We start from the raw sequence: 14403 nt of genomic DNA on the forward strand, positions 1-14403 counted from the left end.
ATGCAGAGTCCCATTCGGGCCACACGGAAGTGGGCATGTCGGACGCGACGTCGGGGAGCCACACACGCTCCCAGAGCATCGTGAGCACCATGTTCTCGGAGGCCTGGCGGCGTGGCACTCAGATAGAGGAACAGAGCAAGGTGAGCTGCTTGCTCTTGAGCCCTGCATTGGAATTTCGCAGCCATTAACGGCACGTGTTGAAGTAGTTACAGTGCCTTAGGTGACTCGCAATCATCAGGTTCACATCCGGGTTTGAGGGGTGGTCATCTTGGCCCATCATCTCTCGGGGGGGTTGTTGATGTTGTTGATGCTGTTGATGCGAACATTCATCTTTTTGTTGTTAATGTTGATATATCATTCTTGTTGATGTTCTTTTGTGATATGTCAATTAGTTAAATTACTGTTATGTCATTATTATTGTCTATGTTGTGATTGAGAGCAGGCCAGAGAGGAATTCACTTTAGTTATATTCCTCGCAAATGTGTGGCTAGTGCTTGTATATAGATAACTGTATATACAGCTCGAATGGCTCCAGCATGTCAGCTGTATTTACTCTCCAACAATGATTAGGGATAGTGCTTTTACACTTCCTGGTCTTAATAAGCACACCTGAGATTTCCTACACAATATATACATCGGGCGTTGCACCTTATCTCGCTGCATTGCAGCTTAGATAATTGGAATATTTAAAAAGGTCTCCATTGTTTTGGTAAAATTTCTGGCTTACCCGAATCCAACTCTGTGAGACTTTGCTGTAGGTCCTGTGTGTGTGTGTAAGGCCCTTGGCTTGCTGCTGCTCATCAATGTCTCTTGAGCTGAAACTCAGTTGTGAGTTAAAAAAGCTTTGTCGTAGTTTGCTCAATATATTGCAAGCATTTTAATGTTTAATTATCTTTTTCGTTTAACATTCCTATGTGTGTACTTGTATATTACAAGGAATGAATCAGTATTTGCTCTCAAATTAAAACTCCTTAGGCGAGCACTGATTTTGGAATAGCTGTAGTGTAATAAATATTCATAATAATTAGTATATGATTAGATTGGCACATATCAGTTGCTGCAATTGTGAATGTTCATGGCATTTTCAACTACAATTGGGTTTTACGTTGAATGTAACGTGGACACATGTATCTGAATGCTAACCTATCCCCTTGTTTCCTTAACAGGAGAGGCATGCAAAAGCTGAGGGTGACAGCAAGGCGAATGCCATTCCACCTCCCCCTCTGTCAGGATTGAAACCTCCTTTTCAAAACTGTAGCATCCCTTCAGTTCTCCCACCCACCCACCCCGACTCTCTACATCTGTCGATAGGACCTTTACCACCACCTCCCCCTCCACTGCCAGCGAGCTTCACTAAGCTGCCAGGAGTTCAGGCGATGCCTCTACCCCCACCACCTCCATCTATGCCAACATTGTCTCAGCCACCAGTGAAACTTGCTGCTCCTGCCCAGGTGATTAACTACTCTGTTAAACTGTCCACATCGGCTGTGAATACCTCCCACATACCTCCTGTGGCACTGCCAGGCCATGCATTGTCAACACAACCAATCCCTCCTCAACTGCCACCGTTTCCCGCGGTAACTCAGCCTGCAGTCAAAGCCTGCAAAACACAGCCACCAGTGCAGATGTCTGCATGCCAGGCCCCACCTCCTCCACCCCCACCTCCTCCACCCCCACCTCCTCCACCCCCACCTCCTCCACCTGCTAATGCCTACCCTCTGGCAGCACACTCACAGCTTGGCCTCAGTGCTCGATTCCCCACTCCAGTCAGCAACAACCATTCCACGTTTCCACTTAGCCCGCCAAGACCAGATGAGGATTTTCCACCTCCGCCTCTGGCTTCTGACACACAAAAGGGCTTCCTACCCTTTCCCCCTCCACTGCCCCCTCCTAAACAAATCCCACATCACCTGCTTCCCACTAGCATCCCTGGGGAGAGAGTGCCCAGTTCACCCTCGCATGGGGCTTCACCACGCTCTGGCAAGAGGCCGCCTCCTACCCCACAACGGAATTCTAGTGTCAAGGAATCAAGAGCGGGCGTGGCATCTGCAGGGGAGAGAATGGGTGTGACCGACACCGAGCAAACGTCAATGAGCAGTGCTCCCTCCACACAGGCCAAGCCTGGGAAGTTGAACTTTGCAGCAAGGAATATTCCTATCGTCTTCCCACCACCTGGGAGCAAGCTCAAGTCTGCTGTGACGTCTCCTGAGCTGCCGCCCCCTCCACCTCCAGAGGAGGCAGACTTTCCTCCGCCGCCATTTATTAACGTAGATTGCTTACCCCCCCCTCCAGAGCTGCCTCTTCATGCAAAGCAGCCCTCAGGGCCCCCAGCAACAATGCCCAAGCCACCACCCGTGCACATGCCTCAGGCCTCCAAAGTGGCCTGCGGTCAAGAAAGTCCTCTCCGCAAACAAGCCGCCCCCTCCAGCCACGAGGGACCAGCTCCGTCCCCGCCCAAACCCTCCTCTACCAAGGCAGCTTTTTCACAGAAAAAAGTGGCACCGCCCACGCTGCCCAAACGCAGCGACAGCACACGGCTCTCTGGACAGGCAGATGCCCCGGGCTCTCCACCAGTGCTCGTGGCGGAAGCCCTTGATGCATCCAACCCAGGAGCCCCGGGTAGTCCCAGCGCCCTCTCGGCCGCCTCGCCATCGAGCTCTCCGGGCCGGCCAGGTGGTCTGGCACAGGCCAGTTTCATCGCCGATCTCAATCGCACCTTAAAGCGCAAGTCCCTGAAGCAGCACGTGGGCTCGCCCATGCATGGGCCGGATGACACGACCCTGCCACCGCCACCGGCGGAGCTCCTGAGGGAGCCCGACAGCCCGTCGGTCTCTCCCGGTGTCTCGAGGTACGCCACGTTGCGCCGAGCAGCGGCGCCGCCACCGCCCCCCAAACGGGACAACAGCACCCGCCTCACGCACGACTAGGGTGCAAGCGTCGTTACGCGCCGAGCTTCTTACACGACCAGAGTGCGAGTGTCTTTTCGGGCTGAGCCGCATGCGATGCTTGCTCCGGTGGGGAGTGGTGCGCACGTGCACACAAGTGACGCGGGAGACTCGTGGCCTCTGCATGAACGTCATACGCGCCGTAACTCAGGCAACGGATGTACGCATCATCCCAGTGTTTGCCTCTCCCTGTACAGTGCGTCGGTGCTGAAGTAAGTCGTGAATTTCTCTTTGCTCATTCTGTCATCACTCATGTCAGTTCGCTGCAGTAACCAGAGACCAACCATGCATCCAAACAGACCTTCCAGTTCTATTTGTCATCGCTTGCGTTAAGGGAATTCACATGTCAATTGTTTTATGTGTGTCCATACACCTATGCATGGTTTTAATGACAAAGCTTAATGAAGTGAATTGCACAGCTGTACAATTCGAAGGGTAATGGGGAAATTATATAAAAGGAATACAGTTCATTCTTGTTACATTAATCCCAGCATTTATTTGCAAAGTTGAAATACAGATCTTAATTTAAAGCTTTTGTGACTGCAGGAATTCATATTCTTTGGGTCTTTCGGTAAAGCCACGTAGATATAAAAATTATTTTTAAAAAGTTTTATGACGATTGCTTGTGTTTCGATCGAAACGTCGTGATATTTTGTATTATTTTTCTATCTATGTGGCTTTACCGAAAGACCCAAAGAATATTTAAATACAAAGCTCAAATACAATTTACATTGTCACTAGTCATTGCTCGCCCAAGATTTGTATTTTGGCAACATGTTTCGGGAGCATTCGATAAGCGCTATCCAAAGGTTATTGTTTCACAATATACCCCCTTAAACAGCGAGGCATTGTCCAAACCACTGAATCCAAACGTTTTTTTAAACGTGCATTGAAATGTAAAACACGCATTATCCAGTAGGCCTTCGAAGGCAGTGATCACATGGTAGATGCGTTTATTGTTGAGGGCACAGAAATCGGTATACTGATCATAAGGCTGCGTTCACGGCACGGCACATTTCAAGTGCAGCAACGTTCCACGTGCTGTCTCGTAAAACCTGCCTAAGGTCTTAAATGTCTTGCGTGTGGTTTGCGATTATGTAGTTGAGCTAAACTAGCCTTCAACTAAATTTAACTATTTTGAGTAATACTCTGTAATCCCTTGTCTTCACTTATGATACGGATAGTAGTTCACTCATTTTTATTTTAAACCAAAGATTATAAGGCTGTACATATTAGCCAAAGAGGTATCTTCATTTGGGATTTTTTGTTACTGATTTTATCAAATACAAGTAAATGATAAACAAACACTGTTTGGACTCAAACACAGCAGATTTAAAAACAACACTTTTTATAATTACGTTAACTTTTAGACTCAAGTAAAACGATTGCAATGTCCTGGATACCCTATTGTGTTGTGGTAATTGCAAATAATTTCGGTGGCTGCGTGAGAGACCGTTCTGTGAACGTGCCGCGTGTAAACCAGACCTGTTTAAACATGGAATGAGGAAGTACTTTGTACTCGCATTATCATCTAATTTCTCACTGTTTCTTTTATTTCTTCATATAATTTCATGGCAAAATCAGGAGGCACGCTGGTGTCAGCCATATTAGAAGTGCAATGCCTCGCTTGCAATATTTTGTCCCTATTTTTAATCCACAGGAATCGTTCACATCGGCAGGGCATTACGATGGTGGAATGATGTTACTGTGATGAGTCCTAAAACCAATGTCCTTCCAGCGAAATCGCACCGCTCCACATTAATGTCGTGGGTGCTGATTGTGACTATAGGTGAGCAGAATTATCATGCAATTACCCATGCGCGTAACCACTTTAGTTGACAAAACTAAATGCAGGATATCGAATGCATTTTAAAATAGGATGATTTCGTCACAGTCTGATCGTGTAGTGTGCCAGACCTCAGGGCTTGTGGCAGCATGAGCAGCGATTTGTTATGGGGTCGGCAGCAGGAATTAAATTGTCATCATCATATAATTTATTTCACCTCAATGCCATTAGCTCCTCATCTACCATCATTATCTTATCACTGTCAGCTCTTCTGATATAAGCATCAGCTGTAGTGTCTCCATCTGGTGAATGCAGTCTCAAGCTGCTGCCATTCTGCTAAGCGATGGTTCCATCTCGCTCATTAGGAACTGACCTCGTTGTTCCATCTGCTGCACAGTGGTTATCTTCACATGTATTATCTCCTTGGGCTGCCATTCAATCTCTATACTCATCCAGGCGTACCTCAGAGTGAGCACAGACACCACAAGGGGGTTTCATTTCATAGAAATGTTGGAAAGAGATTTTCACGAATTTCATGGTGATATGAAACTGACTTTAATCATTTCAAAAATATATTTTTTGTATTTTTTTTTAAGATTTCTACGAAAGGTCATTGAAGATGTCTCTCTCTTTCCAATTGTAATACGTTTCTTGTCGTAGTAAATTGTACAAAATTTTGCTAGTGCCATGGTGACGCAGCGCTGAGTCGAGACAGGAGTTACCCAGCCAGTCTGCATGGCAATCGCTCGCTATTAAAAAATACACACATACTACATGTCAACTAACATCGTTTTTTGTTTTGCTTACGGTTAGATAGTAGACAACGTTGTGTTCATCTGAAATATTGAAAATACTCTAAGTTATTTAAATACAATTAATGCCATTTATATCAGGTATTTATGGTGATTACATATCCTTAATGATGGCCTTCATTGTTTATTTGTAACTTCAATTGAGTAAAACTTGTTTTTAAGAATGCATGTCAGACAAAATACTGTTCTATATATTTTTTTATAACACAATAGCAACGTGAAGACAAAACTAGTGGCCTACAATGTATTTTCAGTTTCAATTTAATGGCATGCATTAGAGAAATTGTCTTTTAACTGAATCTTCACAACACATTTCCATCCAGCAGTGGCATATACATGAAATTTAAGGTTTATAAAAATTCTACAAGATAAATGAAGTATGCAGGCATTAAATCACCCCACATGAAACTGCAGCATTAATGGCATGTTTATCAACCATCAATTCATGAAAATTTCACATTCTTTTTTTTACTCTGTCAAAATGTCAAATAATACATTGTGACACCACAAAGTGTGTAAGGTATATACGGAGGCACCGTGTAGAGTTGTTATTGGTTGAGTGGAAACTTGTATCGGTGAAAGTCTCCCTCAAATTGCAGAATCCGGCATTGTACAAGGATCATTAGACTTCCATAATAGAGGTTATTTTGGGTTAGATCGCGTAAATATTAATGTGTCGTTAAACCAGCCACCACCACCAGACACAGGCCATTAGTAAGGTTTGTCTCGTAAACAAAACGTGCAAATTAGTTACTAGTTCAGCACACCGATGTGTTGGAGAGTCGAGCCACAATTCTGGCTGTCGCTTGATGAGGCTGGTTGTAATTACCGGCAAAACTTTGTACTTGAATTGTAAATATTGTGGGTTTACTCTCCAACACACCGGTGTGACAAACTGTACAAACTAGCCTTTTGCCCGTCTTAAGGACGGGTGTATTGCAGTAAATCTGATACTTGCTAGTGATAAGCAGACCGCGAGGTGCTATTCATTGCATTAACGCGTGTGCAATTTGTAAGGGTGCGGTGACACAGACCTATTTCATTTTAAGGTTATAATCTCTTGTTCATCATGATGTCCTTTTTACTTTGATGTCTCAATAGCGTTACGGAGATCGCGTGACGTGAGGGTTCTGCCTTTGTAGTGAGGGTTGTGAGTTGACGCCGAGGAGTGGGGGGGGCAGGCGCCTTGGCCCCCCATGTGGAGTGACGTCAGCCGCTAATTATTATGATTGGGGGGGGTGTCCATTTGGAGGACGTCAACTGCTCATGAATATTAACGAGGGGGGCTGGTCGATGTGGAGTGACGTCACGAGCATTAAGGACAGACATTCCTGGGTGATAATAGTAGGTATTGGCTGAGTTGGGTGGTGGCGGGTTTAACAACACGATCTAACGCAAAAACCTCTTATGGATAATATTGGTTGCGAAAGCCTACGTGTTAAGTTGACATTATTAGACTTGACACAAGCTTCGATTTTTTTTGTGGAATTGATACTGAAGTCTTAAAATATTTACATCACTGACTGGTGTCTGTACAATAGGCTCAGACACATTTTGCTCCCAAACATCAAATTGCAGTGAAGTGATCAATTGTGTTGATGTAATGATTGTTGTTGGTCCAGCTGTTCATAAACATCCAGGGCATTGGTAATGTCACTGGCTCTTCAGTAGCGTTAACATTTTATACGCGTGATATTCTGGCATCTTTTTCATGTTTAGATAGTGGTCTCGGGTGTTAGTACGAGTGCACTCTTTTTTAGTGGAATATTTTAGAGGCTGAAAGAGTGTGTCAAGGTTCAGAATGGAGTTCTGATGCCCTAGTTTATATCGGTGGTCGGCAATCACCTCTCTCTGACTTAAATGATCGCTACTGAGCTGTATTGAAGAATGGGGGAAATTAGTTTCGACGCTGTTGTCATTGGGCACCGTAATTAATTTTAGTGCTAGAATGTATAAATAGTTGAGGCACCAATGTATTAATTAAATTGTGTTGCAATAGCAACTGTGACGTGAGATGGGATACTTGAACTCGGGATTGGTTCAGGTGGATAATAAAGCCTTGTGCTTTAGGGGATCGAGTGCAAGGTGCACTTGGTATGCACACGTGTCACTGAGCACCTCAATGTAACTGGGGGAGTCATGAGTACAGGATTTTAAAACGATACTCCCACAGGAATTGTCAGATGCATTAATCCATATTTAAGGTATTTGGTACTAATCTGCTATGATTTTTGGTGGCTTATTGTAAGTGTTCCTTACATAACGGGCATACCAGTCTTTCACAGATTCGCAACCCCATTGCACTCCACCACAGACTGCCACTCCATACCTGCCAGTTGTCTTCAATGAAATATAAAGTGAAACACGACTCATTGCGCATATATCCCATTGATGAAATTGGAGAGTAAGATCTCGTTGAGTATAACAGTTAGAATTTGTTAGGCCCATATGTGCACAGCAGCTCACACTGTGTGAAACCAAACTGAAGCCTGCGGCAGGTGCCCTTCACTATGGCAACCACAATTTATATACAACTCACAAATGTAACCAACTTAGTTGACCTTGCACTTTAACATTGCAGAGATGAACACGTGACGTCCTCTTGTACAAATAATGGAAAAGACCTGGGTGCCCAAGGTTCTGATCGTGTGTGTGCTGGCCAATCTAATGATTTCCTGTTTTTCGATATCTCACAAGGTAGGACGTGTTGGCCTCTGATAGCTCTGCACCATCAATGATGGTTCTCCCAACTTCACCACGACCGCAACAGTGGTGTGCGGCTTTTAAGAGGGCAGAGCAGTGGATGTACTACAGCAGTGACTCATTACTATCTCAAAACTTTTGACACGTATCACTATACCTGTTTGGCTTTTAGAGGGCGTCAAGACATTGACTTGATAATGGCACCGGATCCTAAGCCTGTCACCCCCATGCAAATCTTGCTGTGTGCTTGTGAGAGAATCTGTGCTTTGTTATTTTTTATCCTTTTTGACTTTCTAATGTGATGCTTTAAAGTTTTTGAAAAAAGTCCATGGGGTGGTACTGAATAAGAGATAATGTTTGTCTTGCATCCCACCATATGTAAAAAAGAGAAACACCATTGGGTTCCATCAAAAATGGGAAAATTGGATGCAGGAGATCTTGGGACCGAGTTTAAATGTTCATGGCTTATACTAGTGATGTCGGGGCATATGTCTAAAGAGAGGGCTTGTGAAGGATGTGTTTGGGAATTCCCAACAATCGCATGTTTTTTCAAACCGAGCTGTCAGCAAGCCTTCAACTCTGCCCTCATGGCACATAAAGACTGGAACTTATCAGACATCACAACTAGTTTTGATGAATACAGGAATCCCCCCGCTATATATAAGGGTTGCGTTCCTGGGAAATGCTACTCAACTCGAAATTACTTAAAGCGGACTCATTTCCCATCGACGTAATTTTTAAATGGCGGGTTGTGTTCCTAGCTGACAATTTTGGGAGAGAAATACGTGACTAAATGTCGTGAAGTGCACACAAATGCATATGATTATAGGTTAATATACATATTAACTAATAAATAATACAAATAACTAGGTAAAACTTGCAAGATATGGTTAAGAAGCTTGCTGATCGATGGGCAGCAGTGGTAGAGTTTTGCAGATGAAGGGGCAGGTTCACCGGCCTATTCATCTGATGATGAAGCTGGAGCCACGGGAATGTCCACCAGAAATGAAGCTGCCTCTCCTCTGGGCTCTTCTCCGGACCATCTGGCTCGATTGCAGAACGGTGAACAAGTCTGTCCAAAGACAGCTGGATATCATTTATCTTCTGCTGCTGCTGGTACAGCTTCGTGTAGCAGTAAATGGCACTGGTCAATGTTCATGGTGGTATCGTTTCATTGGCCTCTTCCTCAGCTCGTTCCAGCTGTACCAGATCATTTGACAGCTCCTCATCATTGCACAATCTTTCATGCGAAACATTACACTTGTAAGGAAATGTGTTCCCTAAGCAGCCACGTATCGGCGAAACAACGCAAATTTCGTCAAAATATAGCGGGGGATTCTTGTAACAGCGTGACAACGTGATAAAAAGCTGTTGAGATATTAATGTAATCAATGTGCAGGTTGCTTTCAAAAAATGTAGACCCTGATTCCCATCATAAAGTTCACCATACATCTTTGTTAATTTTGCCCTCTGTTGGCTGTTTTTTCCATGTTATACTGGAAAATGTCCGAAGCATCACCGCTTCCTTGTCAATAGTAATTACCTGCAAGGTCAAGTTAAAAGGGCACGCCAAAGCTGAGCAAGGGTCACGGAGCCAGCAATGGGTCGGTAATGCAGTTATGTTTATCCAGCAGAATGTGTGGACCTATGTGATGTATCAACGGAATGCTGCCTCGATAACATTCTCATCCATTTCTTGGAGGAAACTGACGGGTCATTATTTAGGGGAACCTGGAACTGGTAAACTGTTTAGTCATACCCTTAGCTGCTGTTGTGATGCTGACACTATTAAAACGTTATAAAATCACCCACTGACACCCTGTCTTGTGGGTGTGGTGGTGTTATTTAGTGCACCAGGGACTGGAAGGTAGGGTTGGTTGATCTCATTGAGTTAATGTGTTGTGCTTCCTAGGTTAGTAGAGTAAACTCTATCTGTGAGGGTAAGGTTCTTGAAAACGCTGCAGAATCCGCGCATGCATAAACCTTGCTCATTTGGGAAAAATTGGGTTACGTTCCTGGTACGAGTGGACATGGTAAATGTTTAATAACAATGGCTACAATAAATACATTATAAAGAACACTTTAATAACTTTTTATGATGATTTGACGATGATGGAGGTGGTGGTGATGGTGAGGAATTCAGGAGGATAACTCCTCGGGAGATCCAAGTGTTTGATAACAACGCCCACACAGTTATCATTTTAGCACTGGGGAGCGATAACCGCAAACACTTTCCCTGATTGCAATCACGTTCTTTTTAATGGACTTCACAGTCGACTCATAACAAAATATATAAACGAGTCGACTAAGTATATATAAAGTAAAAATGTACAAGAGCAGGATTACTGTGACACTGAGAACTCAGCAGGCAGCAGAGGAGTTGTGCTTAATCTTCGCAGACAGTTTCTAGCGTAACATGTACAGTACTGTACTATAGTAACATTCTGCGTGCTTGCAGACCACCCACACCGACGTGGGTGGTCTGTCAGCACTCCGTACACTCGCGAACACTGGAGTCCGGCGGGTAGCGAATAGGGAATTAGTATACATTTAGTAACTCGTGAATATGCAAAACTCGCGAATCCAGAACTCGCACATCGCAAGGGTTGACTGTACAGAAAGTAGGTTACTGTCCTTTATATAGATGTTACTGTTGTGTAGAGTCAGGTTTCATACAATACTAAACAATTGGTCAAGAGTTTAAATGAAGGACGTTCAAGTAAAACCTACTTATTGTTACTGTTGCAGATATTCATAATGCTGAAATGCTAATACTGTTTTTGTCATTCATAATCTTATTAGAAATATTGGAAGTAATGTGAGTATTCACAACCACTACATTTTAGGTCATGTATTTTGGTGGCTGGGGTAATTCCAAGGGCTTATTACGATGACCGTTAGCCTCATTCAGCTGGGAGAGGGCAGCAGCGCTGGCTACGTGGTTGCATTGGACAACAAAAGCTCAGTAGCAGTTAGGTAATCGTTTTATGGAGATGTCAGCATGCGCCACAAGAGCTATGGTAACGGAGTGTAGTTCACGCCTCATTTTGACTGCACCTTTCCGTTTTCATCACCGTTTTCCAAGATGGGGAATTAAGGCCTGTAGTCGCTGAAATATGCCAAATGTGGGTTTGAGTGTTTTACACCTACATTTAACTATCCTTATTTTCTATGAGAAGGTTAATGCATATGGATAACAATGTCTGCACAGTGCACGAGCATGCATGTGACCGAGAATGATCTCCATTTAAATTTTGACTTCAAACTTCCGTGAATGCAGGAATTCATTTTCTATGGTTATTACAGTAAAGTCACGTAGGTAGAAAAAAATAATAAGATAATACGAATAAAAATGTAAATAAAGTGAATAAAAATTATCACGACGTTTCGATCGCAACACAAGCAATTGTCATCAGGAGAAAAAAAGAGGGGGAAAGCTGCTGAGGCAGGCTGTTTATAAAGGTTTAGAGATGGGCAGGGCAGCTAATGTTAATGTATTGGAACCAAAGAAAGGGGCAGCCCTGTGTTATGGTGTTGAGGTGTCTTATGGGTATCAGACTGGTTAACTATGAAAAGTAATTTGGTATCTGCATATGAGCCTCCATAACCACATTGTTTATAAACATTGATGTTCTCTGCCATTATCTATCCACTGATGGATGAAGGCATCTCCGTTGCCATTCGTCATGGTCCTTGCAATGCGACCAATCCATCTCACTCCTGCACATGAGCTATGCACATCCACCTCCATCTCCACAGTAGTCCTCTCAGAAGTTGATATAGACGTATTGTAATTCCAGTAACATCTCTGAAGCCATTTGTCTACAATCAACACTTGTGTCCCAATGTTTTTGTTCTCCAGTGCAGCCCCTGGAATTGTCATGGAAAATGAGACACAAAGCATGAGAGTCGTGGACAACCAATGTATCCCCATGACCTCACAATCAAACGGTAACCAGGTGGAAGCATTCTATATTTCATGAAACTGAGCTTCTTAAGCATTAATAATTTTAAGTTGAATTTTCCATATTATGGGATACTGATGCACACAGAATGAGATATTTGCTATGCTTTCCACTTGTGAAATAAGCCTTTAAACAAATGTGTTTTTTTTTTAATTAAGTATGACATTATACGAGGCTAAATGGAGATATATGCAATATTTTACGTATTGTTTTACGTTACGTATAGTTTATCATTGTATCGCTTTTGTTAGCGATAAGGTTGGCTGCGTTTTTATGTTGCTGCATGATGTCTATGGGACTGGTCTGATTGTTGTGAGTTATAGCAGTTTAATGGCTGTTGGGTATTTTAGCTACAGTTAAACTAAGAGTATGATGTGATTTTTACATTCTCTTACAAAATAAATGCAATTGTACAAAATCTGAGTTTTGAAAGTTTTTACGACTGACTATAAATGATGCAAGACATATAAGGGGTGTATTATAGCTGGTAGATTACACTGTGTAACAATTAGTTTTTGTTCCTGGGTAGTAAGTCTTATTTTCGAATTGCTTGTGCCTCAAAAGTACAGAAAATGACTATTATTCCCCATAAACTTTGCTTTTGTGGCCAGGACAGTGATATTTCTAAATGTACCTATTTTGCAGAACATTCCAGATAGATTCAGTGCTGAATAAACTTGGAGTAACTTCTAGAACATTCTAGAACTTTCCAGTAATATAAATATTAGTATAAATACAGGGGCCTTAAGCCCACCAGTTCAGTTTAGTTCCAGCTGCCGAAGTGTATACATATCTACATTTTTCTGAGATGGCATCAAGAGGCTGCAAGCATCCGGCAGACACATTTTGCTATGTCTTTTTTATTTTTAAATGTTTTACAATTTTCAATGTTATTGAAAAAATATATCATATATGAAAAATGTTGCGAAAATCTCTTACACATTAGTCATGAGTGAAATAAATATTTTTGTAGGATGGTATAGAGATGAAAAGAGAGCCATTAAGTTCGCTATCCCAATAATTTGGCGGGAATCCACTGACCACTCAAGCAACTGCTACTTCTGCATGATGGACCCTTCCAAACGTCGGACTGGCAAGAATGCACCTGATATGACGTATCCGGACCTTCCTTCATCCATCGCCCCATTGCCACACTGCCATGAGCTCCCCATAGCCACTCCTCCGGAGAGTGAGCAGCCATCTTTAGAAGAGGGAAGCAAGTCAGAGAGCGAGGAAGACGTAGATCCAGATGACAATTTCAGAGGTGGAGCTGAGGAGAGAAACCCATACTACCCTAACCAAAAATACCTAAAACGACTTGATCAGAGATCTTGGTCTCACCAAGTCCAATGTCGAACTTTAGACGTCTAGGCTCAAGCAGTGGAACTTGTGCGGCGTGGCCACTCAGCCCAGGGGCGCCATGCTGCGTGCATGGCTCGGCACACAGTGCAGCTGCTCAACGACCACTTCTGCGGAGGAGGAATAATGCCGTTGTAGAAGGCCACAAGATGCTGGAACTCACTTCAAAAGGCTCGATGATACAACTCTCTTTCTCTCCCCCCTCTGCTGTCTCCCGAAATGTCTCATGGTCACATTCCGCACTTGAGATGGTATCGCCCCAATATTCCAATCGTTTGGCTACCTCCCGATTCAGTCTGGAATTCATTTCCAGATCACACTCGGCATCCTGAAGGTCCTCTATCCTTAATCGTGACTCCCAAGCGTCCAATGAGAGATAAAAGTGCATCTGCACTTTCCTCTCTTATTCCATCTCTCGAGGAGCAATCCACCTGAATGCACAACCATTACCACCACCTCCATCGTCGTCAAATCATCATCATAACCAACAATAAAAATACGTTGTTCCTTATGTATAATATATTTATTGTAGTTATTATTAAACATTTACAATTTCCCCCCTATGTTAACTTGTACCAGGAACGTAACCCCATTTTTACCGTTTAACAAGGTTTCTACATTCACGAATTCGTGAGCGTTTTCAAGAACATAACCCTTGGGGGATAAAGGGTTTACCACAGGGGTACAATTAGGGAGTTCGCAGTATGTGCGATGCTTAGGTGCCCAGTCGGCCACAAGGTCCCCGGTATAGCCTTAACAAACTGTTGGGGCAAGTTCTGTTTGTGAGCACCTATGAAGGCTGGCACGGCACACGATTGGGTGGGTGGCCAGCA

General features: G+C 43.5%; 1 protein-coding gene across 2 annotated transcripts in view; it reads left to right on the forward strand.

Moving 5' to 3' along the window:
• LOC144724496 (uncharacterized) overlaps window positions 1–12629 on the forward strand; it is a 101907-nt gene extending 89278 nt beyond the window's left edge. For both annotated transcript variants that reach the window (XM_078603693.1, XM_078603694.1), the window contains 2 exons: window positions 7–140; window positions 1167–12629. In XM_078603693.1, coding sequence (XP_078459819.1) covers window positions 7–140; window positions 1167–2927 — 1895 coding nt within the window. In that variant the 3' untranslated portion in view covers window positions 2928–12629. The remainder of the gene's footprint in view (window positions 1–6; window positions 141–1166) is intronic.
• Window positions 12630–14403: the final 1774 nt, after the last annotated feature.

Source organism: Lampetra planeri, chromosome 21, assembly GCF_965212315.1.
Source record: "Lampetra planeri chromosome 21, kcLamPlan1.2.h2, whole genome shotgun sequence".
NCBI lineage: Eukaryota > Metazoa > Chordata > Hyperoartia > Petromyzontiformes > Petromyzontidae > Lampetra > Lampetra planeri.